Source organism: Aplidium turbinatum, chromosome 16 (genome assembly GCF_918807975.1).
Source record: "Aplidium turbinatum chromosome 16, kaAplTurb1.1, whole genome shotgun sequence".
In the NCBI taxonomy this organism is placed as follows: Eukaryota; Metazoa; Chordata; class Ascidiacea; order Aplousobranchia; family Polyclinidae; genus Aplidium; species Aplidium turbinatum.
In genome coordinates this window covers 18,056,687-18,084,633 of record NC_137487.1, presented here as the reverse complement: position 1 = coordinate 18,084,633, position 27,947 = coordinate 18,056,687, and the positions used below count along the sequence as shown (strand labels likewise).

At 40.7% G+C, this 27,947-nt stretch overlaps 1 protein-coding gene and 1 non-coding gene across 4 annotated transcripts; one reads left to right on the top strand and one right to left on the bottom strand.

The window, feature by feature from the left end:
* Nucleotides 1-452: 452 nt before the first annotated feature.
* Nucleotides 453-27,947, bottom strand: LOC145785506 (jouberin-like). Of its 3 annotated transcripts, XM_082597157.1 has the most exons (32): nt 27,841-27,947; nt 27,186-27,252; nt 26,142-26,181; nt 25,401-25,558; nt 24,406-25,011; nt 23,759-23,962; nt 23,278-23,387; nt 22,834-22,938; nt 21,686-21,920; nt 20,796-21,048; nt 20,284-20,382; nt 19,623-19,823; nt 18,466-18,618; nt 17,630-17,762; nt 17,052-17,175; nt 16,435-16,541; nt 15,607-15,720; nt 15,119-15,225; nt 14,841-14,959; nt 14,512-14,642; nt 14,215-14,355; nt 13,741-13,818; nt 13,208-13,284; nt 13,001-13,102; nt 10,868-11,002; nt 10,467-10,593; nt 10,175-10,296; nt 9,555-9,720; nt 9,128-9,222; nt 2,959-3,053; nt 2,145-2,350; nt 453-1,920 (listed from the first exon to the last, which is right to left on the bottom strand). In XM_082597157.1, exons 1-32 carry the CDS (start codon nt 27,848-27,850, stop codon nt 1,421-1,423), a joined length of 4,920 nt encoding a protein of 1,639 aa, XP_082453283.1. In that variant the 5' UTR covers nt 27,851-27,947; the 3' UTR covers nt 453-1,420. The 3 variants fall into 3 exon arrangements, with proteins under 3 accessions (XP_082453283.1, XP_082453284.1, XP_082453285.1); XM_082597158.1 differs by lacking the exon at nt 13,001-13,102; XM_082597159.1 differs by lacking the exon at nt 24,406-25,011.
* Trnad-guc (transfer RNA aspartic acid (anticodon GUC)) lies at nt 6,000-6,071 on the top strand. Its single transcript has one exon. It is a non-coding gene; the product is annotated as a tRNA-Asp (tRNA).

The following is a 27,947-nucleotide window of genomic DNA, read 5'->3' as shown; positions in this document are numbered from 1 at the left end:
TATTCTGTCTTTTTAAGGCGCTCGCTTTCCAATCATGCAATCCTGGTTCGACTCCCGGCTTAAGCTGGTTGTTGAAAATCACCGCTCACCTCTACCCAGGGTATAATGAATTGGGTGGGCGTAGTTGCTGAAGTAAAGGCGGTCGAGAGAAAGGAACTGGCCACCCTACCCTCCTTAGTATTGACGGTTTAGTATAATCAGAATCTTCTCTTCTCATCCCCGATGTTTGGATCAAGCATGGGACTCACCTTTACCTTTTTTTTAATGCAATGGCGTGCTTGTTGCACTTTTGACTGTCAAGTAGGTTGAACCAACGTGAGCTTGTGGAGCTAGAAGCGCTTAACTAAATTTTGATTGCTCGAGGAAAATGAGTTTTGGGTACGTCGTTAAAAGACTTCAATTAGTCTCTGCTCTTGTATTTGGAAGTGCGCGGGTATAGGCTACGAGACAAGTTAAGATTTACGATCTTTTATTGGTAAAAATTATAAAAAAATACCATCTATCAAGCACAGTACAAAAGGATATAAATTATAAAAAAATAAAAACAGGCACCCAGTCCATGGCGTTACCACGCAGGACATTGCTGCATTTGGCAACTGTGACGGAAAAGCGTAATGTAGTTGTAGCTACAGGTGAGGTACGGTGCACCTTTTGAAGTAACAATTCAGTGTATCAGTGGTTGGCAACATTTGTACAGTCATCAATCTTTTTTACAGAGCGGCCTTGAGTGAAAATTTTGCAAAATTGCTGTTCATGAAATGAATGCATTCAAAAAGTCCCATGAAACTTTTTTCAGATCGCTATGGGGTCCATGGAAGCCCCACGTGACCCCAGCCGGCTGAGACCACTGCAATGAACTGGGATGGGAACTTACTACGTAGGTGACATAACACTGCACTCCAATAGTCGCTACACTACAGCACTAACACTCCCAAAGGCCATAGCAATATCCAATCCCACAATTATAGTTTAGCTTTTGGGTGAAAGAGTTGCAGGCAACTAAATTAAGCAGCAGATGACACAACTTGGCAATTAGGAATCTCCACAGTCTAAAGATGGCCTAGTCCATCACGTCAGCTTCCTGGAATTGCTGTGTCAGTTAACGAAGCAATTCTTCATAAAGCAATCTCTCATCTTGCTTGAAACGTTTTGTAAACTTGTTTCAACGGTCCCCCCATTAGTTTACTCAAATAGAAAATACTGTAAAATGTTAGAAAAATATACAAGCGCGCGACAATGTGTAGCAAATATAATCACAGGAGTTGCTTATCTCACTGGAACGGAAGAGCTGTTGCAAAGTGTGCTGTGACGTGTGATTACGAATTGAGGAATCATGTTGGACTTTCTACATGCAAGCATTATAATGTAGGGATTGGAATCCATGGTCTCTTTCCATGTTTGTAAATCTAATCAAGGTTAGTTACAGCTCACTCTCGTCATCATAGGCGGGATTAGCCAAGCCAGCATCCCGGATACCGCTGTCAAGCTCAATCATTGGTATGACGTCATCTTGGCTGGGCGCTGTGACTTGGAGTTTCGGGTTGCGCCCTCTAGAGGAGCTCCTGTTGGCCCTGGCCCTCGACTTCTTCGGCTTGGACGCTGTTGAAGTCATGGAGGGGCCGAGAGCGGCCAAACGAGCTGGTCTGGGCCCCTCCGAAAAGCCAGGCCCCACTACCACGGAATCGCTGAAGGATGGTTGTTCCGCCATCTTGGCCTGCACAGCCTTCAACACCCCGAAGTGCTGTCGTGATGAAGCCGCTTCTGGAAGATGGCTTCCGCTTGTACTTTCCTTGACCGGATGTGACGTATCGTTGTCGCGTTCTTGGCGTGATGTCGCCACCTCACGCTCTGGGGCACCTTGAGATTTCAGTTGTCGTTTCCTTGGTTTTGGCGTGGACTCCACAACAGCGGCGGTGGTTTCTGCAATATCAAAGGATTACTTGAGTCAGCAATGGATGTTTGTGATAAATGGGTAAACGCAAACGGCTGAAATGTTGCCACCGTCCGGAGATGATACAGATGGCTTAAGGAAAAACATAAACAAAAGGAAACAATTTGTTGCTCATGCCTACAGACGGCTTCGCAGTGGAGGCGTTACGATGAGGTTTGTATCGCAACACGGACGTGAACAGTGCGCCCCATACCTGTAATGGTTTCATCCAGTTTCTCGTTGCTTGGCAACAGTGTGGGCAGCTTTCGGGCGGGCGAAGACTGATCCCGCTTCGAGGCTTGTGGTCGGGTGGGTCTCTTGACAACTGGGCTGGTGAATGACACGTTTCTGGTCTTCACAACGGGAATAGGGGGCTCGGGGCTTTTCTCATCCCTTTTCTCTCTTCTTCGTTGCCTAGAGCTGCCCAAGAATAAAATGACGTTGTTTCAATATAACGCGTAGCGGGAAAGAGCAAAAATCCAATAGCGTGCTCACTGGTGCGTTTATCACGAAAGTTAAACGGAAATACAACTCTATCGCACCCGCGTAAAATCAATAAATTGATAGATATTTTGTTCCAGCACAAAGATTTGTGTCATTGACGGCCACCGTTTCAAAACGATGGTTGGCAAGAAAGTTGAAGGCGGTGAAGCCGATTTGTCACATCGTTTCCACCGTTGCTTGCAGTTTTACCGAAACTTGTCATGAATATTTCACTTCCCCTCGAGGTGAAATAACGGATCATCCCAACGACGTTTACCGTGGAAACTTGTTTTGTGAAAAATTTCAATCAGGTTGTTAGAAACAGCCAAATGTGACAAACCAGACCGTATTAAGGCACTCATGCGTGACGTTATTATGAATGCAATTTCCTTTTTTACAACGAGTAAGGTTGACCCTGTTTTAGCAATGATTTCCATTTTTGTTTATATTTTCATTCATTTGTCCCAAACAGATCTTTGAAGATGTGAAGCAACTGACAAGTTACGACGAAAGGAAATTGTGTTTAGCTAAAAACTAGTACTAACCTGTTCGTACGGCCAACCCTCCTTCCCAAGTCGTCGTCCTCTGATTCGCTTTGTGAGTAAAAGTGGACTTTGCTTCCCATCTTCAAAGCGTGGACCTAATAACGTGATATAAGAGTTATCCTACTAGGTCCAGTCCTATTGTGTATAGTGGTTTGGTTTTGAATCTGTATCCTCGGTCTGAAAAAGCCTTGATTGGTTATTCCTGGTAGTTTCGCATAAGCTACTTGTAGAAGCTTTTGACGCAGGGCCGGTTACCGAGATTGGCAGAGTGAAGTTTTCCAATTGTTGAAGTGTTGTTGCTGGGGTATATTCCATTCACTAGGTGCCGCTGAATAGATAGCAGTCCTTAGAATGCGTTGCTCAAGCGTACACCCCGAGAGTCGAACCAGCGCCGCGTGATCTTGAGCCGGGCGCGTAACCACTGAGCTAACGGGGTGGACTAATGTCTCAATAGTGTATAACAGCGGACTAATAATGTACTGCAGATATCCCGTGGAATGTATGCTATTGGTTGGATCTTGCAAGCAGGGTCCGGAGGAAGATCTAGGCTCGGTACCAATGACATCTTCGGGATCTAAACGAAGAAACTTTTAAGAAAAAACGCAATGCATCCAGGGGCGAGTTTAACTGATGGGGAGCCCAGGGCACTTTTAGATTTGGGGGCCCCCGTGCTAAAAAGTTTTTCGCGCCGAGGGAGGGAAAAACTTTACATGGTAACTTGAAAGTCACCCACACCGTTGCGAATGCCTTTACGCCAAGCTCAGTCGCCACCTTGTGACTAAAAATTAACCTTGAAAGAAACAGGAGGCATTGTGCAGAAACTTCAAAGGCTGAGAGAAAATAATAATAACACTAAATCACATTTTTTTTACGTCGGGGGGCCTTTTGAAAGGGGGGCCCGGGGCAACTGCACCCTCTGCCCTCCTAAATCCGGACCTGAAGGCATCCAAAGAATACGAGGTGGTTTCTTCGTTCTTGGGCTCCTAAAATAATTCCGGACCCCCAAAAATACTCCCTGGACCCGCTATTAACACTCCTGCTGGTTACATAGGCGTAGCCAGGGGGGGGGGCAAAAGGGGCCATGGCCCCCCCAAATTTTCAAAGTTTGGATTCCGAAGTTGTGCCCTTTGTTGAAAATATAATAAAATTTGTAGAAATTTATATCGTTTTACAAGACATCTGGCTATTAACACCTCCTAGGACTTGTTTTAGACACACAGACAGACACCAATAACTTTTGCAAATCTTAAATCGCGCAAAGTTTACGCGATTTACGCTTTTACTAATCTATGGAAGCAAGTTCAGAATCGCTTACTCTCTTGGGTTTTTGTGTAGTTTTTGAGTAGGCTAGCTGAGTTTTTAGTGTTCTCTAATTTTCGCCGCAGTTTTTGCCCGTTTGTGTGTAATAGCTACCTTTAATAAGTTAATGGCTGTTTATCTGCTAATAAAATTCATACAAATATTACCCTAAAAGTGTTTCCAGAAAGCGCTATAATCCAATATTTGAGTGTAATTTTGCAAAATTTTTTCAGGGGGAACATGCCCCCGGACCCCCCTAGAATACGCGTGCCTTCGGCACGCTCTAACCCCCCACCAGTTTTATTGCTTCCCTTGCTCAACCCACCAGGATACGCCACTGCACATCAGATGACGATGTCAAACACTTTCTCGTTCTCTTCAATTCATCAAATATTTGGCCCTCCTCAAAAATTTTTTCTGGCTACGCCACTGGCTGGTTATTAACACTCCTTTTCCACTTTTACACGGAACCAAACAAATTAAAATCAGTTTCTAAAATTCGCTTTGTAAAGTTGGAAAACTTGATTTCTTGGAGTTGGTTGGGTATCAACAGTATCATAGCCGATGCGGCCTTTGATGAACTAGATGCTCAGTTCGTAAATTTTTCCAGTGTTCCCTTTGTCGCGCAGTGTCCCAAAGTGTTCTTGGTTGGCTGATTGATGTATTGAAATTAGATATAAATGTTGTTCTTTGTCTGCCACGAGCACGTTTCCCGAGAAGGCGGCGGCTTAGACAGAGATTTTCGAAATCTTCTTTTCTGATAATGTGACCGAGAAATTTGAGTTGCCTTTGAGTTATGTTGTTCAATAGTTCCTTATCTTGATGTACCTGGTTTAAAACTTCTGCATTTGTGATGTGATCAGTATATGAAATCCTGAGCATTCTTCTGTAAAACCACATTTCAGCTGCTTCAATGTTACGCCTAGTTTCTGTGTTGAAGGTCCATGTTTCACAACCGTACTGGAGAACAGACCACACTAACACTTTGAGAAGTATAAAAGGTTGGGTAATATAAGGTTGGTTGGGTATAAAAGGTTGGGTATAAAAGGTTGGGTAAAAGGTTAAAAGGTTAATATAAAAGGTTAATAAAAGGTTGGGTATAAAAAAGTTTAAAACGAAGGCTCTCGACATGCATGCATGCATGCTGCCAGAAATTATGAAATCATTTCAATTTCTTTGTAACGTATATTTGACGTTGAGTAATACTTTTTTGTTGTCTTACGTTCATTAAATTAAACATGGGGTGTTTGTATCAGTGTATGCTGTTTAGCAAAACTAACAATACAAAAAATATTTGTCGTGAAAAAAAAGAAGTTCAGATAGTTTTAGCTTGGCAAGATGCAGTTGAGCGTATTTCCAGCTTTGCTTCCTTTTGATACTAAGGAAAAGCTTTCTCATTAAGATGCTAGTGTCAGTTGATAGCGTTTGGTTTTAACAATGCTGCGGGTGAAGCCACAAGACCTAGGTATGCAAAGTAGAAAAACACAAATATTCCATGTTATTGGTTGGCGGTTTACTTTCAACACCTAATTAATGTAATGTCGATTCTTTCCCGATGAGAGGGAATGCCTGTTGTTAATTCGCGACCAATAGTATCTTGAAAGTATGTATGTGCTTACGTCGAATAGACGTTCGTAGATATCAATCTACTTACACCGCCATTATTTCAAGAAAGGGTTTCGGTTTCACTGCATCGACGCGTCAGTTTTAAAAGCGAGTGATTTGCCGTTGGTCTTCCGTAGTCCTCGTTAGTATAGTGGTGAGTATCCCCGCCTGTCACGCGGGAGACCGGGGTTCGATTCCCCGACGGGGAGGTTTTTTTTTAAACGGGAAACCGATTTCTTAGTTTTTATTTTTTTATTGGGTTAGGGGAGCTTTTTGGGTCAGGGTCAGTTTTTAGCTCCAAATTGAGCCAATTTCAAATACAGTGGCAAATTACTTCAATTTTAAAAATCAAAACTTGCACAAAATATGTAACCAACTCTTTCATTTTCACACGGATACTGTGGACAGTTGTTTTGATAGTGACAGAGTTTAACAAGTATATACAACTGTAACATGTTGATTTGAGCCAGTGGCGGATTCAGAACGTAATTTATGGGTGGGCCTAGGAAATATCTTGGTTGGCCTTCACCAATAATGCCACGGCGGGCCAGCATACAAAAACTTAGTGTTACCGAAGCTTCTACACAAAGCCGGAGTCTCCTAGGTTTCCAGTTAAGAAGTTGATTATGTCATCATAATCCGAACTGTCAATGAGTTGTCTTTGAAAAGACAAAAGTGTCAAGCTGTTAAGGTCTCCGGTCAGCATGGATGATCTCAAGCGCGTTTGGATCCTGTTTGTTGCGGAAAAAAGTCTCTCAATGCTGCAGGACGTAGAAGGCAGTGTTATGATGGTCCTTAAAACACTGTTCATGTGCGGAAAAATGTCAGCTGCGCAGCTGTCTAGTACCGTACTTGCATCAATGTAAGAAAGTTTTCCCGATCCATTCTCCGTCTGATGTGTTGAATGAATACAGCATGTTCAGCATCTGCGATCTCATTGCCATACAGTGCACACGGACCATTTAGAATGATTTTTTCGCCAAAAGTGGAAGATCCAGGTGCTCTCATTAATCCATAGGGCAGGGGTTCCCAACCTGGGGGCCATGGCCCACTAGTGGGCCATGAACCTTTTTCAAGAAGGCCATGGAAAAATTTAAAAGATAATAATTTTTTTTATTTATCATCTCTAAGTCCACTCCAACACTACATAACAAAAGAAATCAATTAAAATTTAATAAAAATACTACTGTAGTACATTTTGCCCAAATCTTCATGAAATAGTCTTTACCGGTTACTGTATAAACAAGTTTTTTAATTAAAATGACGTTTCTTAATTTTTTCAAAAGGTTGAAAAAAATAGGGGGGCATTGATTTTTCAAATTTTTAAAGGGGGGCCACGGTGTGAAAAAGGTTGGGAACCCCAGCCATAGAGGAAGGTGACCATAGCTGCGCAATTTTTAAGATTTTAATCAAAAACTGAAGCATGAGTAAAGTTAGCAAACAAACGTTATGATGTGGTTATAGTACAAGCATTTACCAACAAAAAACACTACAAAAAATCAAGTATTGCAGATAAACTGATAGGTGCTTTTGACGTTTTAAAACGGTGACTAAAATTGCACAACTATGGTCATGGGTGTCCAACTGTCTATAGTTGTGCACTCTGATTCCTTAATTGTGCAACGGTTTTGTGTATTAACTTTAATATTGCAGTAGAACGGAGTGCAGGCAATGCAAGCAATATGAAGCCCAAGCTCCACAAATAAGCTCACTTTCTTAGAGAACCAACATCTATTCAAAACGACAACTTATCTGATATCTCAAAAACCAGGGGAAAATGCAACAAACTAACATTTACAGCAACAGCTCGCAAACAATACGCACGAGAAATCTGTTACCTATTAGAAATTAGCACATTGCTTAGAGGCATCACATGAGGGATGTCATGCTTGATCAACCATGCATGAAATGGCACATGCACAACTATGGAACCTGCACAACTATGGTCACCTTCCCCTACGTGTCGTCCATAAAGCCGCAGTTTAACCAACGTTTAACTCCGTTATCTGCCTGTCAAGAATACAGTTCCACAGCGCCCTTAAATCCTCATTGCTCTTGACAGCCGACGTTTTTCCCAACGTTGTGGTGACAACAGACTTGTGAAACTTCGAAAGCAGCTTGCGTTCACGAGAAGCAACCACGCACGTCCCAGTTAGTTATCTCATGTTTTACCATCAGTTCTTCTGTAAGTTAGAGCACGTCACCAAAGTCACCCTTCGAATCCTCGCGGAAAGTTGCATATTATGTAGCTTTCATTGTTTCAATCAGTGATATACAACAGTCTGTCACTCAAAGTGTTGAGCTCTGCAGGCCCTTGGTGGCAAAATCGCTGTTTTCAAACAGTTTACAAGAAGTCACAAGCATGAAAACGAACTTTTGGGTTTGCATCTGCTGCAGGAGCTGTTCTGCTTCTATTTTCGTTTGTCTACTGGTTTCGGAAAAGCCAGCCAGAGCCTCCAGTAATACATCAAGCAACAGCAATATCTTATGCACTGACCCTGATTTTGAACTCCACCTGGTGTCACATGACCGCTCCAGCTCCATAGTCTGACAGTTGAGATGCATTTCCTTTTGTATCTCCATCAAGCGAGAGTGCCGGTGGGCCCGGTAAAAAAGCTATGTGTTTGATTTAGCACGATGCGAGTTGCAGTGTACATAGATGGCTTTTGGAAATGTTTCTTTCAAAATAACCTGAATTCCTCCCGTGTGCCCTGACAGGCTGACATGACCGATGCTCCATCGAAACAGAACCCGATACAGAGAGCAGGATCCAAGTCTAGTGGTTGAAGCACCTCCAGAATTTTCTCTGATAGGCTATTCCTTTAGCGGACAATTAAGTCTGCGGTCGCAACAAAGCCCACTGCCCGCTCTTTGATGACACCTCCGTGAAGGAATCGCACACACACGGCAACCAGCTCACGCATAGCTAAGTCTTTATACTCATTAATATGTTTTTTTTTTTCATGAAACTGATTTTGGGTGGGCCCACTGTCAATCTGGGTGGGCCTGTACCAATCAGGCCCACCTGGTAGATCCGCCCCTGATTTGAGCAGCCAGAAAATTTAAATTATTCCAATCTGATTAATCCTTTTATGAAACTGCTCTGATCAACACCATGAAGTTGCTCAAAATATATTATTTGTATCTAATTTGATCTTCTATGGAACTGTCCAAATCTAACTAATTTAGTTTCATACAACTGTAACTCGTTGATTGGGACGCCAGAAACATGACTTGTTATGTTGAAAAAGCATTCATCACTGACCATTTTTGGAGGTTCGCTTTGTGCACTTTCCGGCCGATCAGGTAAGGCCCCGAACAAGATATCTGGAGAGTCGTCAGCTTCTATCGTCTCTCCTTCTGAAAAATATATTTTAACGTCTGCACAAGTTCAATCAATGAAGTTGCCCAACCGCGAGACAGCAGAAGTGGCAGAAGAAATTAGTTGGCTATCACAAAACTGCTGGTTTGCTGATTTTGCAGCTTCAGAACAGGTCTATTCCTAGTTACTGCTGTGGATCTACTGGTCACATTTTTACGCCAAAAGTAAGCAGTAAGTTTTGCAAACCACCGAGAAGTCTACTCTTCTCTGGAACGCCGATCCACCAATGATAGTGAACTTCGTTTTGACTTGAGGATGCGACCTAGTAACGTTGCCTGAAAGCAGTCTGGGTCAACAACGCGATGCCCACCTTGCACAGCGACGTAATTGGTAGGGAAGTAGCCTTGCTGTCCATCAGACACTCGCTCCCCGAACCACCACGTCGGCCCGTCCATGTACAGCACCTTTATGACGTCATTGCGCATTAGGTTCAGCTCGTCAGACCGGTTGGCATGGTAACCGTACAAAGCGACCACCTGCAAACCAAAAGAGGTTTTCTGCTGTTTAAGACATTTCAGGGGAACATTCCAACTTCACTTTGCTGCAAGCGACGCCTTGCTGTTGCTGAAAACCTTCGACGTCAAATTGTGTAAAAATTTATAATCCCGTTGGCCTTTGGCGAATGAAACATCCCTCAGTGAGGTAACAATTACTATATGGCTGATGCGACACATTATCCGAATTCAGTTTTTCACGCTACCGAGGGAGGTATATTCTGTTGACTCTTCAAACTGACGATACAATTGAACCAGCAGATACAAACCCACGCAGTCAGAAAAGCGTGGTGGGGATAAGGCTCAGAGAGCGACGTGGCGCTATCTAACACTTGCACATCGATGCACACATTAACGCTACACTTAAAAATACTGGGCTTAGCTCAACTCATTGATTATTGAGTTTGCACAGGTTCCTGAAGACTCAACCACTCACCTTGCGATGAACCTTTGCTCCAGGGACTGACGACACTCGGAGTGATCTGTTGCCTGCATCATCGACTGAAAGCGTCACATCCGGACCGGCGCTGACGTCACTGCGATAGGGACTTCCCCCGACTGGAAATAAGGCTTTCAGTGATATACGTTCATGTTGTGGCTTCAGTGAACGAATTGTGTCTTTTTACGTTGAATAAATGTGTATAAAGACGTAACTTGGTCTCCTGAGTTGTAAAACTGTCAGAAAGTTCGGAAAGTATCGTTATTTTCAAGTGCAAAATCGTATATACCTGCAGTGAAAGTTGGTCTCCAATCTGTCTGCGCGTCAGGCTTAGGTTGGCCGGCAGCGAAATGTTGAGCGAGGACACGGGCTTCTGGGCTGGCGTGGGGGGACATAAAGGAAGGTTGCACCATGGACTGTAAAGGCAATGAAGTAATTATTACTACAAGGACGAATTGCGTTGTTGAAGTAATTATGTGTTTTAAAAACAAAAGACCGACAAAAAAATCCGATTCCATATTTCTTTTCAAGACCCACTCTGACTGCTCGTCGAACAGAGCGTTGGGGTTATTAGGGATCATTTTAGATGGGAATCAACCCACTGTCCTTCGATCAACATCGGGTTAAAGCTCCGAGCAGGCCTCAATCCTTGGTAGCTTGCCATAAGTGTGGAATGAAGGGTAGACTGACCTGAGTAGTGGAATCGAAGGTTGAACCCCACGTGGATAGGGTGTTGCTCGCCCCATAGGGTTCGGGTCTTCGGGGTGAGATGTACTCTCCGCCAGGTGGCGACATGGGGCGCCGTGGTGACGACATCGGTGATCCCTGAACGCGGAAATGAATTATTACAAACAAAGTCATCGCTACCACCATGCTTTGAGCAAATCGCAGTCACCGTCACGGGGTAAAATATGATATAACCGGAAAGAGGCATTCTTGTTGTTACTGCACAGTGCACATCACTTAACACGATGCTGGAAGTGATAATAATAGCATTTATTTAGCGCCACATCCGCAGTGCAAACTATGCTCCTGGGCGCTGTACATGACGATGGTGATAAAATAATACGGTATAATCAATCATAAATGTTCAGAAAAATGACCAAAATTGAACTTCTATATATGTTTTTCAATCCGTTCAAAACATATGGTGCTCGTTTATCAACACCACATCGCATTATCGACTTGGGAGGTCAGTTGAAAGGATGCAAAAAGGCCATTTTTGTAGGCTGGGTAGGCAGACAATGATGACGGGGGTGCGAGGTGGTTTCAGCTTTCACCGACAACCAGCCAACACCCAGCTTCAACTGACATACCAGGCCCATCTTCAAAAATATTTCGAATCTAACACCAGCCGTCAGCCGAACAAGATTGAAGCAATTGAGCAAGTTAAAATTGAGCAAGATCTAACACCAGCCGAACAAGATTGAAGCAATTGAGCAAGTTGAAATTGAGCAAGTTGCAATTGAGCAAGTTGAAATATCAACCCAGTAGCTGCGCATAGCATCAAAACATACATAATATAAACCTTAGCATAATAACGTTAAATGATGGCCAAATTTATTATATCTATCAAAATTAAACGTAGAAAGAGCTAACTCAAATAGGCGATTTGGTCCTAAGACACTCCCTTGAATGTGCGACCGACCCAACAACGAGTAGTAATCGATAAGAAAACAAATCAATAGTTTTTTTAATTTAAAGTTTAAACCTTAAAGTCATTTGGCTACCGAATTGATCGAAGACCTAAGACTTCAGTCTATGATTAAAGAAAGTCACCTTTCCACCAAAATTGTAGAATTGAAAACATTTGATTTGTTTTCTTATTGGAATTAGTATTAATTTTTATTATTTTATGTGATTGGAAAGCTTCAGCCGCATTCTTGCAAGACACAACGTTAGATGGTTATATAATTATACGTTGTGAGATCGTCAAGTCACAAATTACTAACAGTTGCAAGGTATGGTTCAGTATTGGCAACTCAATCCACCAACAAGACTGGAGCTCATAACTGGTGGCACCCAAAGCAAATAAGGTTCAACTTACAACCAATATTTGTGTGGAAAATGAGTTGCAGCAATTAAACAATTACAAATGAATGAATGAATTCGAATGCAAAATACTTTCAAGTTTGCACAAAAAACTACAATTTTAAATAGCTTTGCCGCATACTATTGTGAGATTGTATCAAAAAGGTAAGCACTCTTTTGTGCAAATTATTCGAGAACAAAACAGTCCAGAAAACGCATTCAGTTAATGAATTAACGTCATACTTTTATTGCCCGAGCACAACCACTTATGCTGTTGGTTATTTCATATCCAAGCGAGCCAGAAACATGAATAAATAAAAGAAAAAGAGTTTGCAGCCAAGGTAAGGTAAGTTGTGCTGAAAATACAATCAACCTCGCTCAAGCGGACCGCGTCAAACAAAGCTAATTTGGTCCGATTAAGCTGGGATGACGGAGCATATGTCTTTTCTCAGATAAATGACATGTAATCAACTAAGAATATCTTTCCCCAGACAGCAAACCAAGCGTTTTTTGACATTGATTCAACGTCTGCAGACGTTGAATCAATGTAAAAAAACGTTTGGTTTGCTGGGTCGTTGCCACTGTGAGACATCGCTGGCAATACAGGAACTATAAGGAAAATCAGGTTGCGCCACCACGTGGTGGAATATTCATTCCATTCCCATCCATGCATTGGTCATGCGATTTGTTGTGTAATTATTTTCTATATTTTACGTAGTTCTAACGTTATCATGCGTAAGATTGGTGCCAGAAACTGATTATTTCGTGCAAAGAAGACATGCCGCCATTTACTCTGGACTTGTTCCCATCAGTGAAGGCACCAGCGGCCATAGCGATCGTGACCATCTTCCGAGCAGCGAACCAGTTGTCGATCCTGTCCGGTTGTGCGTCAGGCTGTGCATTATTGCGTCATGAGATATCATAGAACAACGTCGTTTCATGTTGAAACTTATTCACAAAACATTATAATTAACGTCAAATCAACGTAAACTAACGTACCAAGACGGCATCCAACTGACGTTTGACCCTGTCGACTTTTGAACCCGTGTATGGAGCTCCCACTGCAGGCTGAGTCTCTGTTCTCGCCGAAGCAAATGAAACAAACAACATTCATTAACGTTTTTCTAACATTACTTAATGCAACAAAAACCGTTCTACATTTTTTTTCCGAGGTGTTAACCCCGGTATTAAAAACTAGCCTCTGAAAACTTGTGTAGATTGTCTTACTAACTACTTCTTCATACTGAGTGCTGGAACTAGAAACGCATCCTATGGAAATAGCAATAGACTACCAAATGTTATCAAACTTTCGTTATATTTGAACATTACGGTAATCGTATCGAAGATTTCAAACTTAAATTTCCCACCAAGAGTTTGCTCTGTAATCACGTTCACTCAAGTAATCAAATTCCAGACAGCAAATCAACTGTTTTTACATTGATTCAAAGTCATAAGACGTTGAATCAATGTAAAAAGCGGTTGATTTGCTGTCTGGGATACATCTAAACGATTGTCGCACAAATCTAACTTACCGAGGCCAGCGTCATCCTTGGCTGCCTTCTGTGAAGAACTACCAACAAACGAGATGACACCTCCAGACAGAGAAGTTGCTGCCACATGCAAACACAACAACAGTAACCGACTGAAAGAATGCCTGCTCTTCGGTAGAATGCCAGTGTGAAAAATGTTAGCTCCAGAAATGCACTAACACAACTACTGTGCACTGTAAGTGCAGCGTGTAGGACTGAATTAGCTCCACAAAAAAAGGAAAAATCTAATGCAACGTTATATCATGAAATTAAACTATCAATGTATTACTGTAGTTGCTTATCAACTACAACAAATCTCAACCTACTTCTGATGAGTGTAAGCTGTCAAACAAGAATTCACAAACTTGCTTTAACCGAAGTAAGCTACTAGACAAGGTAAAAAGACAAAAGATTGTTTGAATGTTGTAACCCCTTATTTCCAACACAGCTCAAAACTGAAATGCAACATTTCCATACCATCTTTGTCATATTTGAACAGTAACACAGGCATGTTGGGGGAAAAGCAACAAAACGCCACCAAGTGGTCATGGGGGTGGTAGGCGACATCTCGGACTGGATGGGCAAACCCAAGTTCATTGTAAATTGCAACCTGGTCGCCTGTAGGAGAGTAACAAACGTGTGATTAGAAAGAGCTTTCATATGTTTATTTGATCAACGCATAGTGACGTCATGCACAATTAATAAGGCCTTACATTAAGATGGCATTGGCTTATTCTCAAGAGATTGGTCATGAACGTCATCACAACAACGCACCTGACTCGGCGTTCCACACATACGCGCATCCATCCTCACTGCCGGAGAAAATAAATGACCCGCATGGTGTCAGTGCAGAGCGCATCAACTGACGGTGACTGACGGAGCCGGTGCAGTGGAGAAGAGAGTGGCTGTTAACATGACATGAAGATTTTATAAACAGATGAAGTTAAGTTCCAACATCACAAAGCTACAAATCGCACTGCGTAAAGTGCCACCAAAAAGCACTCAATGCATCAAAAACAAGCTTGCATATTATCGGCCAGTAACCAACTGCCACACTAGATGGCGTCACATTCGTCACATACGTCAATGACGTCACAACTCACATTCTGACGTCAAAGACCCTGACAACCGAGTCCCTGCAATGCAGGAGCAGCTTGTTGTTGCCCGGGTGGACTTGGACGCTGTTGATGCAAACACCGGTCAGTTCTTTCTCTACGAATTTCTGAAAAACAAAATGATGTTGAGAGTTTAGTTTGTCATAGAAACAATGTTCACTGATGGTAGATGGCAGCGCCGGGCCGCAAGAAAGGCAAGAAATCAGTCAATGTACGCAGCAAAATAAAAAATCGAACATTGGGATGTTACTTAAAAAGATACGTACGTTTTTTAAGCTCCACATTGTCTTGTTGTTCTTCCTCGCCTTTTCATGTGAGTGGCAGTTCCACGCCACGATCAACCCTCCACTGTCCACGCTGTACAGAGTTAGGCCTGGCAATTGTAAGGTGTGTTAGAGAGATACACTATAAAAGTTTAACTGTCACCTCTGCAAGGAATGCTTTGTTTTTTTATTTAGGGCATTTTTTCGAGCGTTTTCTACGCAAAGGTGTGGCAGCAATGAACCGCGTAAAACTTATGGCAGCTCGCAATAGCAGCAATACATAGACTTTTATATTTTTGTCTGTCTTGCAATTATGAAGCCTAGATGGAATGTAAAAAGGGCAATAAAATCTTTCCATCTGTAAATCATTGCATCTTTTCACAGCAGAAAATAAATATTACAGACAAACACCTTATCATTCTTACGTTGCAGAACGCTAGCGTTGGCAAAACACTCTTCAGAAGGGTACGATCCCGCCACACCCCACTTACCACTGTGGTCGAAAGCCATGGAGTTGACAAAGGCTTTGTGGGCGTCCAGCTCTTGCAGCATCTGCGCGGTTGCAGTGGCGATGCTCCACACGCGAATCACTGAATCGTAGCCACCTGCGGATGACACACCTGCTTTATGACGTCATCAATCACAACACGAACACCAGCCACTGACGTCATCAATCGATAAGTCATTTTGGCCGTCTATGGTGGTTAAATATGTCAAGGTGAGCCAATAACAACAAGTCATCAATAAAACCGTGCAAGGATGTAATTGTTTCATATAAAAGACAACTAAGAAAAGATCTTGTATATCCGTGATATGTATACAACAAATAATTACACAATACACATACATATTGCTTTGTGGCATGAAAAAGACATTAAATTATACAATGTTATCATACATGCATTTTTTTTTATGCAAAACAAGATTGTCAGAGGCTGTTGGCCCGCGGGAACTTCCACATTATCAAATTTGGCCGCCTGGGAAAACGTTCGGACACCCCTGGCTTATTGTGTCTCCTTAATTCCACGTTAATCCTTGATGTTGTTGGCAAACTGCATATTACAAATTCATGGAATTCCAGTTGGCAAAACATAAGTTTTTGTTTCAATAATTCAACGCCTGCGTGTAATGAAACCAATGACTGGCTACTCTATAATAGCTTTCCTGTGTAGTGTGGGAACATCGTGAATCTGGAATGGTAAAAAGATTGACCCTTGAGGCTCACAAGACGAAGAAAACGCTTGCAGACGCCGAATTAATGTAAAGAAGCAAAGTTGTTTGCTGTGCTGTCGAATCTCTTTTAACGATTAGTTGCTTACCTGTGGCCACAATGTATTGGGCGGTTGGGTGGAAAACCCCCGTGTAAACGTAAGCGGGGTGAGGGAGAGTGTGGGTCGCTTTGCTCTTGTCGTTCAAGTTCCAAACTCTGATGAAACAAGACGGGTTTAGAGTTATATGCGATGGTAATGACCGGTAGGAAGACCCAGCGGATAAGGCATTCGCATTCCACTCATGCATTCCTGGTTCGACTCCCGGCTTAAACTGATTGTTGACAAACACGGCTCACTTCTATTCAGGGTGTGATAAATTGGGTGGGCGTAATTGCTGAAGGTAAGGTGGCCGAGAGAAAGGGACTGGCCACCCTACTCTCGAAGACTTAGAGTAATAATAACCTTCTTCTCATTCCCTTACTCAACAACTGAGTATGGGCCTCACTTCACAATGGTGATGATAATAATGTGATCGCCAGATACGCATTATATTGGTGGGGTCTATTCGAATAGAATCCCAGCCAGCAAAGCAACCGTTTTTACATTGCTTTTTACATTACATTGCTTTAAAAGTCCGTAGACGTTGAATCAATGTAATAAACGATTGTTTTACCGTCTGGGGTGAAGAGGGTGGCTTAACAATCAAAGGCTACGTCATCACTTACTGCGCTGTGCCATCTCCAGATGACGTCACAACTTTTTCGTCGTCGTTTGACCACCGGATGTCGTACACGAGTTGTTGGTGGCCAATCAGCACCCCCATTTCCTCCCCATAAGGAATCCCGTACACTGGAAATATGGCAGAGATTTTAATTGTATGGCGAGGAAAAAGTTTTTCAAGCTCGAAGCAGTAGCAGCAGCCAAATAATGAAATGAGCTAAATGTTGCTGATTGAGCTTTGTAACGTTTTCTGTTTGCATTCGTTTACTTGAACTATAAGAAATGTCTCAAACTAAAATGATCCTCTTCAAAAAGGAACGCAAAAATAATTGTTATTTGACGTTCAAAAAAGGAAAATCATAACATATTTGATGCATTGATAATGAACAACTAAATTGCACATCTCTTACACATGCATTTAAAATGCAAGTAACATCAAAATGGATATTTTCTATTGAATCAAATGTATAAAAATCTGCATCATATTCATAGCTAACATAATTGCTACTTCTAGCATCGATTCAACATGGCTTTCAATGCACAAAAAACCAATCCTAGCAGCTGGATGGGATTAGCAACTCACATAGAACGGGAAAGCCTGTGCCATGCTTGCAAGCCAAAGCCAGTCTCCTTCCATTGTTGGAGAACCTGATGGTGAAAGCTCCATCCGATCCCGACCACAGCCGCATTGAAACAATGTTAGGAATCTTGCAGGTCTGCAACAACATAGAAGTAGGTTGCAGAAATGCGATTAATTAATTCTTATTATTAAAGAAAACACAACTAGAAATGTGATAAATAAATAATGCAGAAATGTGATTAATTTGAGGAATACTATAACGCGTCACGTATAAGAACTTCGGACAAGCAGAAACATTTCTCAAAATTTTTTTTTTAAAGTTCATAAGTAACGTTTTGGTTGAATTAAAGTTAGCAGCACAAAGACTTATTTCATAACAACCATTGTAAATTTCCTGCTCTGACAAAGTACCAAAGTTGACTTTGCACTGGCGTCAGTTTAACAAGCAAACACAATTCATTCGTAACTTACAATTAATCAAAACTTTTTTTCAGAACTGACATTTTTTGAAATATTTTTGTAATTATTAGTGTTACATCTTCTGTTGAAATGCAACTTCTCAAAATACAATTAACCGCATCATGGCACTAGTGATCGCAACGGAAGAAGGAATAGATCTTTGCTTTGAACCACCATTACATTTATTTTAGTGCTCTCAGTTATCAAAAAAAAATCTGAAATTTGCTGTAAAATTGTCTAAAAAAATAGAATCCATAATAAATTGTCCAGTACGGTATAGACATGATTGGCGCATTCGCTGATCCAGAAAACCAACTTTTTCTTTATAGATTCTCATAAAATTGTTCAGTCAAGAACTGAAAATTGTGAATGTAGCTCACCTGGCCTGGTATTCTGCTCCATTTGGGGGCGCTTTGATCTGACGTGGCCCGTTTTGAACCGTCGGCAAACTCTAAGGTTTGATGGAGCTGTTTGAAAGTTTGGATACCACACTCTGGTTGAGTGGCGAACATCGATCTGGAAGCTGGGTTCATCTTGAATACGAGTGAGTTTATTACCTCAAGAATAAGGTTCAAACAAACGCAAAACAACAAAATGTCGCATCCAGGCTTACGTCAAGTGTGTGAAGATTGAGATTAAGTGGACGGGAAGGCAAGGATACCATTCAGGTTTACCATGAAATATTTTGCTAACGTGAAGTCTTAAGCTCTCTCTAGGTTTCGAGCCGGCTACTTCTGTTTGTTTGTCGTATCCAGGCATACGCCCGGTGATTGAAGATCCAATCTTCGTGACCACCTTCAGGCATGCTTTTACGTGTCTTACCAAAGACACAGCCGCATGCTCTTGAGCGGTGACGAACCAGCGCCCTTTCGAACGTCGTTCCAGGGCTCTCATCACTCGGCAATGCAGCCCACGAGGCTACAAACACTTTCAACACTCAGTCGACTTATCGTTTGCATGAGCAGCGATAAACACTTATAGAGCCTACGTCAGTGACGGGTTCACGTCTTTTAGATGCAGACAGTTAGGTGCCTGCCAAATAAGCGCGTGCACTGGAAAAATACTGAAAGTTTAATAGCAAGGCCATGCTTCCAGAGATCTGTTCAATGGACTGCTGTTGTATGGCGGCAGTCCAACTGACAAACTTCATCATTAGCTAAAAAGATAAAATCTGCAACTATATGCATACCTTGTGTTTGGGGTATTGATTTTTTTCACATTGAATCAAAAATACACAGTACATTGCGTTAAACAAGTTCAAAAAAACAAAATAAACAACGTCCAGTTCACAAAACGGCGATGGAGTATTGCTTACAATATTACAATAAACTAGACTTTGATGGATGATAGTGTCATATCCACCTTGAAAGGAGTTTAAAATGTAGATTTGTATTTTTTGTATTTATATTTGTATTTCTACTTTTACATAGATTCCTTTGCAGATGAACAGAAAAGTTCCAATGGAATTCTTGCATCAATCTTATAGCCTCCAATACAAGTTTTTGAACAAATAAAACACGATTTTTGTCGCTCTTACCGCTTCTGGCCGATGAACAGCTTTCAAAGTGACGTATAAAGTTGACTGGTATGCCTGCCTCACGTGATCACGCCACCAGAAGAAAGCGGGCTCTGATTGGCCGGTTGCATCAGCTGATGTTGTTGCTAGGTTGCGTGGAGGGTGATAAAGTTGCAGACGAACTTTACGGCCTGTGTTTGGCTTTCCATTGGCGCCGACAAGCTAAAGAGTAGATTTTAAAACCATTGGATGCAGTAAGTGGCTATTTTATGTGCTAGAGCAGGGTTACTCAACTAATGTTAACAAAGGTCCAGTGTGACAAGTTGAATATTTTTAGCGGTTCGGTAAATAAGTTATTTCCCACGCAACCACGAAAGTTAAATTATTTGTACCAAACCACTTTTTTAGGTAAAATGTAACTCGAATTGGATTTCTGAGAAAGTGTTGGGAAGTCTGGAAAACGAAGCACCTCAGCAACTAGGATCATTAAAGTAAAAATTGCTTCCTCCCAGTAGAAATCTGTTTAAAGAAGCCCTGAAACATGGCAATGAGATTCTTCCAAAAGCTCAAGGTTCACCATCAACACTCAGAAGGTCCGGATTCGGACCGCGGTCCGCCAGTTGAGTTTCCCTGTGCTAGAGAGTATGAAATCTATCCCATCAAACAATGTATCCCATCTCACCTTAAGAAAGGCCCATGCCACAGTGAGCCAACCTTTATCCACATCATCCTTCCCACTTCGTAGGTTGTTAGCTTTCGCCATGCTGACAAAGTCGCGGATCTGCATTGGAATAAAGTGGTCTTGTAGGTTTTAAGCGGACATGATTTCATCACCCCACAACATCCCAGAGCCTCAGAATATAGTGGCTTTGAACCAACGGGACCCGAACATTACACAATGAAAGTGACGCGCCCCTATATGCAAGCAACACTGAACAATGCTGTATAATGTTGCCGAACAAGGACCGTATGGTTTGAAGGGAAGCAATATATCCACACAACCGCCAGTTTGACAGCAGCAACCGTTTTGTTAGTAAAAAAATAAACCGTAGAAATCAGATGAACCTTCAACGCAAAATTGTACGGTAATTGTTTTAGTTGAAATTACGCCATCATGCTAAGAGCTTTGTTTTAACCAAATTCAATTCATTTCAAAGACCCAAAAGAGAAAAATAAAAGGCTTTTAAAACTTACCACAAAGAAAAGCATCGGGCTAGGAGCAAGCATGTTCAACTCAATCGGAGGAGCTTGCGGATCAGATGTGTCCGCTGGAGGAAGTTGCAAATTCTTTACTTCCACCATGCTACTGAAGGACTCGTTGAAGATCAACGTTTCCTCCCATCTCGGAAGGACGCTCTGATTGGCTCGAAAGTCAAAAGGCTGTGTCATGATTGGCAGAACGCTCGTGACGTTCTCACCCTCGTAATATGACGTCACTCGCCTTGAGCTGAGAAATGAAATTATGACAAAACAGCGTTGTTCGTTGTGGTACAACTATACACAGGTCAACATGAAGTATCTCTCGACCTCGTTATTGTCACTGATCTCGTTCAAAAAAGTACGGTAGCAAGCCTTCACAACTCTAAATTTTGCAACATTACTAGGAATGTACCAACCTCAGTGGTTGAAATTTAATACCTTTTCTTAAAACAAACACGTTTACTGACACTCCGCAAAGTTTTCTATGAATCAGTTTGGAATCCCGTGAACAGGATGGACAGCAATGCAATGAGAGGTTGTCAAACAGCTGCCACTATTTGGTCACGTTGTCTTAGATATGCAGACCTTCTGTGATGTTCTATTTCACTGCTCTGCGTTCTTTGGCGCCCGGTTTCAGAAGGGTAAAGGTTCCATTTTCAAGTTAAGCGCAGTTGAGTGGTAGATCCCGAGGCAGGAAGAATAAAATTTTATTGAACGCCATAAACGTTTTGTTTATGGCGTTCAATGAAATCCAAATTTATTCGAACCGTTCTTCAACCATGAAAACGATTGTTTATTTGCTTTTCAATATTACAATTTGACAAAGTTTCGACAAAAACGCATTTCATTCCATTTGAGTGGCTAGCTAGACCGTATCCGCTCACCTGCTGGTCTTTGCCAAATAGTTACCGGTGGCTGCATCCACGACGGACACTCTTACCACCGGATGCGACATGTACTTTAAATCTGCCCGCAAGTGGTCGCTGTGGTGCACAGTGACCCCTAAAACCCGGTCATCTTCCTGGGGGGCTTCTTCTTGTTCCTCAATCTGGCTTTCTTCCCCCACAACCATAGTGTTTGACTCATCTACGGCTTCGGACTCTGGAAGCTTTCTTGATGCTGACAAAATTATTTAGGTGTTCAGTACAATTCAAATGTGCTATCTAAAGTATTCTTGGCATGGGCCACATTTTACTATCTATGAGTCACAGCGAAGAGCATAATACTTTCAATAATTTTCGTTTTAAAGTTTAGAAAATTTCAAACTATAGTGAAAATAGGCCCGGGTTGGGGTCACACAAATTGTTCACACTTGCCGCACTTTAAAAACCCTTGTTTCAGAATGTTTTTAAAATTTACGAATGTAGCTGTGGTATATATGCTATACTTTACATTTATCGCGCGTATGCATTGCTCTGTACTAACCAAAACAATCTAAAACACTACAATCTCAACACAGCTGAGGACACTACCAGTACGGCTAATTCTTTTCCTTTCCGAAGAGCTAATTACATTTTATTGAGTATGTGCTATTCGGTAAGACTTATTGGGGGCTTAAAACATACAGCCTATCTACCAAGTCGAAGTAGAGCACTCAATGCACCAAGCCAGTGGGTCTTGATACTTGAATGCGAGGCAGATGAGGTTTAAGACATTGAACAAACAAAACACCCTGTGCTTTTGCAAAATGTGAACTGATAAATAATGAGGTACGGGTACGTTATAGAAAAGATACGACCTGCAAAGAAACTATTTCACACGTTATAAACCATAGTAGTCGTTGCGTTGACGTTAGAGCATGGCAAATGTAACGAAAGTGGCGTGTCATACATAACGCATCCCTTTACAATGTGAACTCAATCATTGGAAATAGAGCGTAGGTGTTTCACAGCATTGTGTGAATCTAAGGATGGGAGCAAATACATACGTTAGATGTAATTACTAATTAACACGTTGTTGAAATCTGACTACGCTAGATGATGGGGACAACAGTAAAGAAATACAATTAATATGTATGGTCTGTAAAAACTACCTTTTCGCCTCCTCCTCCTCCGGGAAAGTCTTGGTGGCTCCTCAGGGTCTTCCACACGAGACGTGTCTCTCTTTTTAGGAGTTCGAGTCTTTCGAGGTCTTGGGACTGCATTGAAAAGAGATCAATATCAGGCAAAGTTTAAACCTTGCAACGCTGTGAACGTTTAAGATGCTGAAGAATATATGACTCTATGTACTTGTTTGGTACGATATATACTTGAGAATGAATTTCAAGTCTCTGTTACAGTTTAAAAAAAACAGTCACTCTGTGTAATTTGTGTATTCTATCAGATGATAGTTACTGCAGTGATGTGGAAGAAACCCGCGGCGCTTAGATGGAACACAACAACCAAAAGATCTTTATTTAAGGCAGTAAAGAATTGCTGCTTAGTGCTAACTGCTTATCTAAGAAAATTGATTTTATATCGTTAGTTTTCTACTGCACCTGGAGGAGCCAAGGATGGTTCTTCATCGGATAGCCTTGACGTGGATGGCTGCTCTTCTTGATCCTCCGGTGATTTCAGGTCTTTCCCGACCTCTTTTTCAATGAATGATCTGAAGATGAAGACATTTACGAAGTTGAAACAATTTTAAATGTGGATGGTTGATGAACAAAATACAGTTGATTTAAGCTTATTTTATAGGACTCCTCCAAATACTCAAGGGCGAAAATACCAAATCAAACAAAAGCGTCAACTTACGCTGACGACAAAATAAGCTTTTCATCAGTACTCTTTCAGAATGGGCGAGCAGTTAGTGGAACGACTCTCACGAGCGCTTGTGTCAGAACATGCACCGTTCATGAGTGGCAGCTATACAACCATACGTCTTCGTGGTCGTGTCGATATTTTACTGTTGGCCTAGGTTAAGACAATAATGAAAGTCGGCACAAACAAAGCTTAATATGGTAAAAGCTAATATCTCACGTCTCCTGATTGATATCTGGTTGCTCGGGTTGCGTAGCTTCATCTTCAGTGGTAAGCTGCTCATCTTGTTTCTTATTGAAACGGAAACCTCTCCACTTTCGTTTTTTAGCAGGAGCAGAGACAACAGGTTGTTGGTCAACGACAACAGGTTTCCCTTCTTCTTCTTCAACCTTTTCAGTGTTGACAAGCTTCACATTTTCAGAGCTAAACATACAATGTAATTTCAAAAGGTTCTTCTTCCAATACAAGATCATTAGTCTCATGGCATTCGGTCAGTAAAAGGATAACATTTAACCGCGATAAAAAAAATATGAACAAACTAGAATTCAAGAGCTGCACCCAGTTAACAATTAAAGAGCCCCTTCTGCATTTTTACAACTCACTGTATTATTTAACTATTTTCAAGAAATCACAGAGTATCTAAAACCAATGTTTGTACTGCTGGTAGCAACTTTAGTGCATGATAATCTATTGCAATTATTTTGCCAGTTGGGAAGAAACACAAAAGTTTGGCAGGCAATAATATGCTTTACTGCAATACCAAGTAAAATAACTTCCGAAGTAACAGAAATATTAATCTCAAAGCATTTAGAATGAAAAAAATTTAAAGGTTACAACAAAGAAATGTAATGATCAACCTATCCTACCTGGTCATTGCTACTTGAGCCTGGGACTCAGTGTCATCACAGTCCTGTTCTGAGATTATCCCGTGCATGGTACAAGAACTTGCACGCCACAAAGTCTCAAATCTTTGATCGGAGTCATTTCCTTGCAATGTTCTGTCAATGCTATTGTTAGCTGTCACACCAACATCAGCAGCTTTGTAAAAGCTGGATTGGCTACCACGTATTTCCTGAGTGCACTTCTGTGATAATTTGGAGTCTGTTATTGGCTCTGATTCTTTATTATCTATTGCTTGACCTGTAAACTCGCTCTGTTCCCCTTTGCTTGGTTTTCCATTTGAGACACAGCTGCTGGTAGCGTCATTGATCTTATTATATTTTTGTAACTTTTCTTTTTTATTCAATTTTTTGTGCTTGTCACCAAAGTTAGCTTTGTAAAATCTTTTTAAAATGCTACTAGTTGCACGGTTGAAAGTTGCATCTGAAAATATTTTTTCAGGTAAAAGTGTCTTGCTATCTCTTTTGTCATCATGGCATACAGTCACATCGCTTGACCATGCAACTTGCTGCCTGGTATTGCCACTTCTGCTTTCACGTAAAACTGCATCCCTGCTTTCGTCTGTTGAACACCTGCACTGAAAGAAACATTTGTATAAAAAACAGTGTTGTAGAAATCCTGTTTAGACCACCATTCTGCTTTTTATTGGTTTTTATAGCACTGACTGACACATAATAGCATTCTTGATAAACACTTTTGTCCCATACTATGCCTATGTAGTTGTACATCAAACGTAGAAAAAACACAAAAAATTCTTGCACAGTCTAAAGAAACATGTATCACAACGCTACCCAGAAAAAAGCTGCATTTATATAATTGTAATGAGATGTCAGGTTATTTCATTTGATTGCACAATCTGTAGGGCAGGCCTACCTGTGTGTCTGATTTACCATGGCTTTGAAATGCAGACTTTATAGTTTATATGAAACATTATTTTCAGTCAAATTATCACATGCCATACCTCTGATTTTCTTTATCATCCTCATCCGTGATTCCATTGTTATCTTTTTCCCTTTTCTTGTTTTTACTATTTTTCCTCACATCCTCTTCTTCACCATTAAACGTATTACTTTCAAGAAGAGGGTCATCTTTGGTCAGGCTTCGTTCAAGCTCCTCCACCTATGCAATAAGTGATTGAAAAAAAAACATTATTGGTAAAGTAAAGAAGCAATCAAGAAAACACTACCCTGACTTTTCAGGATGTTGATAAAACTTTTAAACCACCAACACAGCTAAAGTGAACCAGTTTGACATTACAAAGCTTGTGCTGTAAACGATGTTGTTATAAAATCAATGGAACACCTGCGCAGGAACACAAGTCAATTGCATTTACATTTAGAGTTGAACCATAACGAGATACCAAGCTTTTACTGTAAAAAAAATAACCACGTACGCAACCAAATAAACAGCAGCTTGAAAATTAACTTTTTGTGTAAAAATGTTGCATGTCTTATCAATATGACTAAACCGGTGTGAACTTGTTTTCTGTATCAAGGTAATGCTCGCCAAATAATATTTTTGCATCAGAACAAAATCTTCTAAAATGAAGTTATTGTCAGTGAATAAAAAGGCGTTGTAAAATATAAACATAAAAACATAGATCTATGAAATAATGTCAATTTAAACTCAATTGAAACAAATGTATGATGGTATATTTTGATACTCTACTTTATATAATATATATCTTAATGTAGCTAAGTACCTGACTTTCTGCAGAATCTTTTGAAGTTGTACCTTGTTCACTAAAGAAAAAAAAGTTTTACTGAATGGCTCAATAGTTTGCCAGGGTCTGTCAGTTTACTAGTGTCAAACAATATCTAGTGATATTCAGTCACATCAGTTTATTTACCAAAAACACAGATAGAGCAACATATTCTTTGTTTATAGTGACAACTCAAATATGACAGTAATGTTATGTTATATAATCTTAGCATCCCTGGCTGGTTACAGCAGTCAGCAAGACAAGCGTATAGTGAGCTGTCACCCAGAAAACCAATTTTAAACTACAAAGTAAGTCATCAAAATCTGCTACCCAGACAGAAAATCAGTTTTTTTTAAACTGATTCAATGTCTGCACTCTGCAGATCTGATTAGGTGTGGGTGACAATGGAAAAGCTGAGATCAGCTTGGAGTTGTCATGAGATAAAGAAGACAGCGTTGGTATGGACAATGCAACGCATTGAAGAAGTCGCGTGGTCAAGAAATTAACTTTTTTAACGTCCAAGAGAATAACCCTCGGGCCTCGAGGACATCCTAAGAAGCGTTGGCTATACTATGATTACTACGCTGTAGAAGATCTGCGGTTGGTAGATCCACAGATCTTTTCTTGGTGGACCCTTGGGACTGATGGCATTAAGAAATGCTATTTAACAGAATAGAAGATTGTTGGCCACCAACCCTTGCAATACAGGGAACAGGAGATGTTAAATCATACAGATGGATGGAGATACAAAACATCAAGTATAATACTTTTTTTAGATCCCCGTATGATGAAAGCGTCATATTGTGTTCTTTCATTGTCAGTTATATGAAAAAAGATTAAAGAAAACAAAATGGTTTGATTATTTAACAAATGTAAACAACATTACTTTTAAGTTATGCTTGAAGGGGGGGGGGGGGGAGAACTGGGCGGTGATTTCAATGGGGTACTAATGTCAAGGAAAAAGGTCAAGAACAATCAATATATAAATGATAAAATACTAAGCAGATTAGAATATCAAACATGATTCTTATTATGCTAACTTACAAATCTTTCGACTTTCTTTTGAGAAGATTTCCAAAAAAACCTTTTGCTTGTTCTCGAACAGATTTTTCTGCAAGAATTAATTTCTAATGAGATACAAAACAAGCCAACATATCTTGTAGTAAAATAATATTTTATATAGATATGTAAAAGCAGCATTTTTATAATTTAAATATGTGAGCTATGTATTTATGTTTCCAAAATCACAACCAAGTTAACAACCAGCCTACTAGTTGTAACTACTTGCAGATAGCTAATTAACACCATGTACGGTATTTAACACGTAGAGGTAACGGTCCATAAAGGGTTAAATAAATACAGCATGTCACCACTATTTTTTGTACAGTTGACTGTAAAAATATGTGTCTATGTTTGCAATACACACTATGAATAAAAAATTATAAAATAAAATACATACGGTATGGCATTCACACTTCACAGCCTAGTTCACTGTGAAGACAAAGAGTAAGCATAAGCTATGTTTAGCTTAGCCAAGCCTAAACAATTAGCCATAATCACAGTCAATTTCATTGGACGTTTGTTAGGATACCGATACTACATGAAATACATAACATAAACATAGATTGATACACTTTTTTTAGTAAAAACTTGGTTTAAACTTAGCTCAAACTTAGAAGAATTACCAAAACACACTAACCTGCAGGCATATTACGAAGTTATAAAGTATTCACCAAATGTTCACATTTTACTGACAGTAACTAATGTAGATTTTAAATCATACGTTTTATTATCCTAGAAATAATT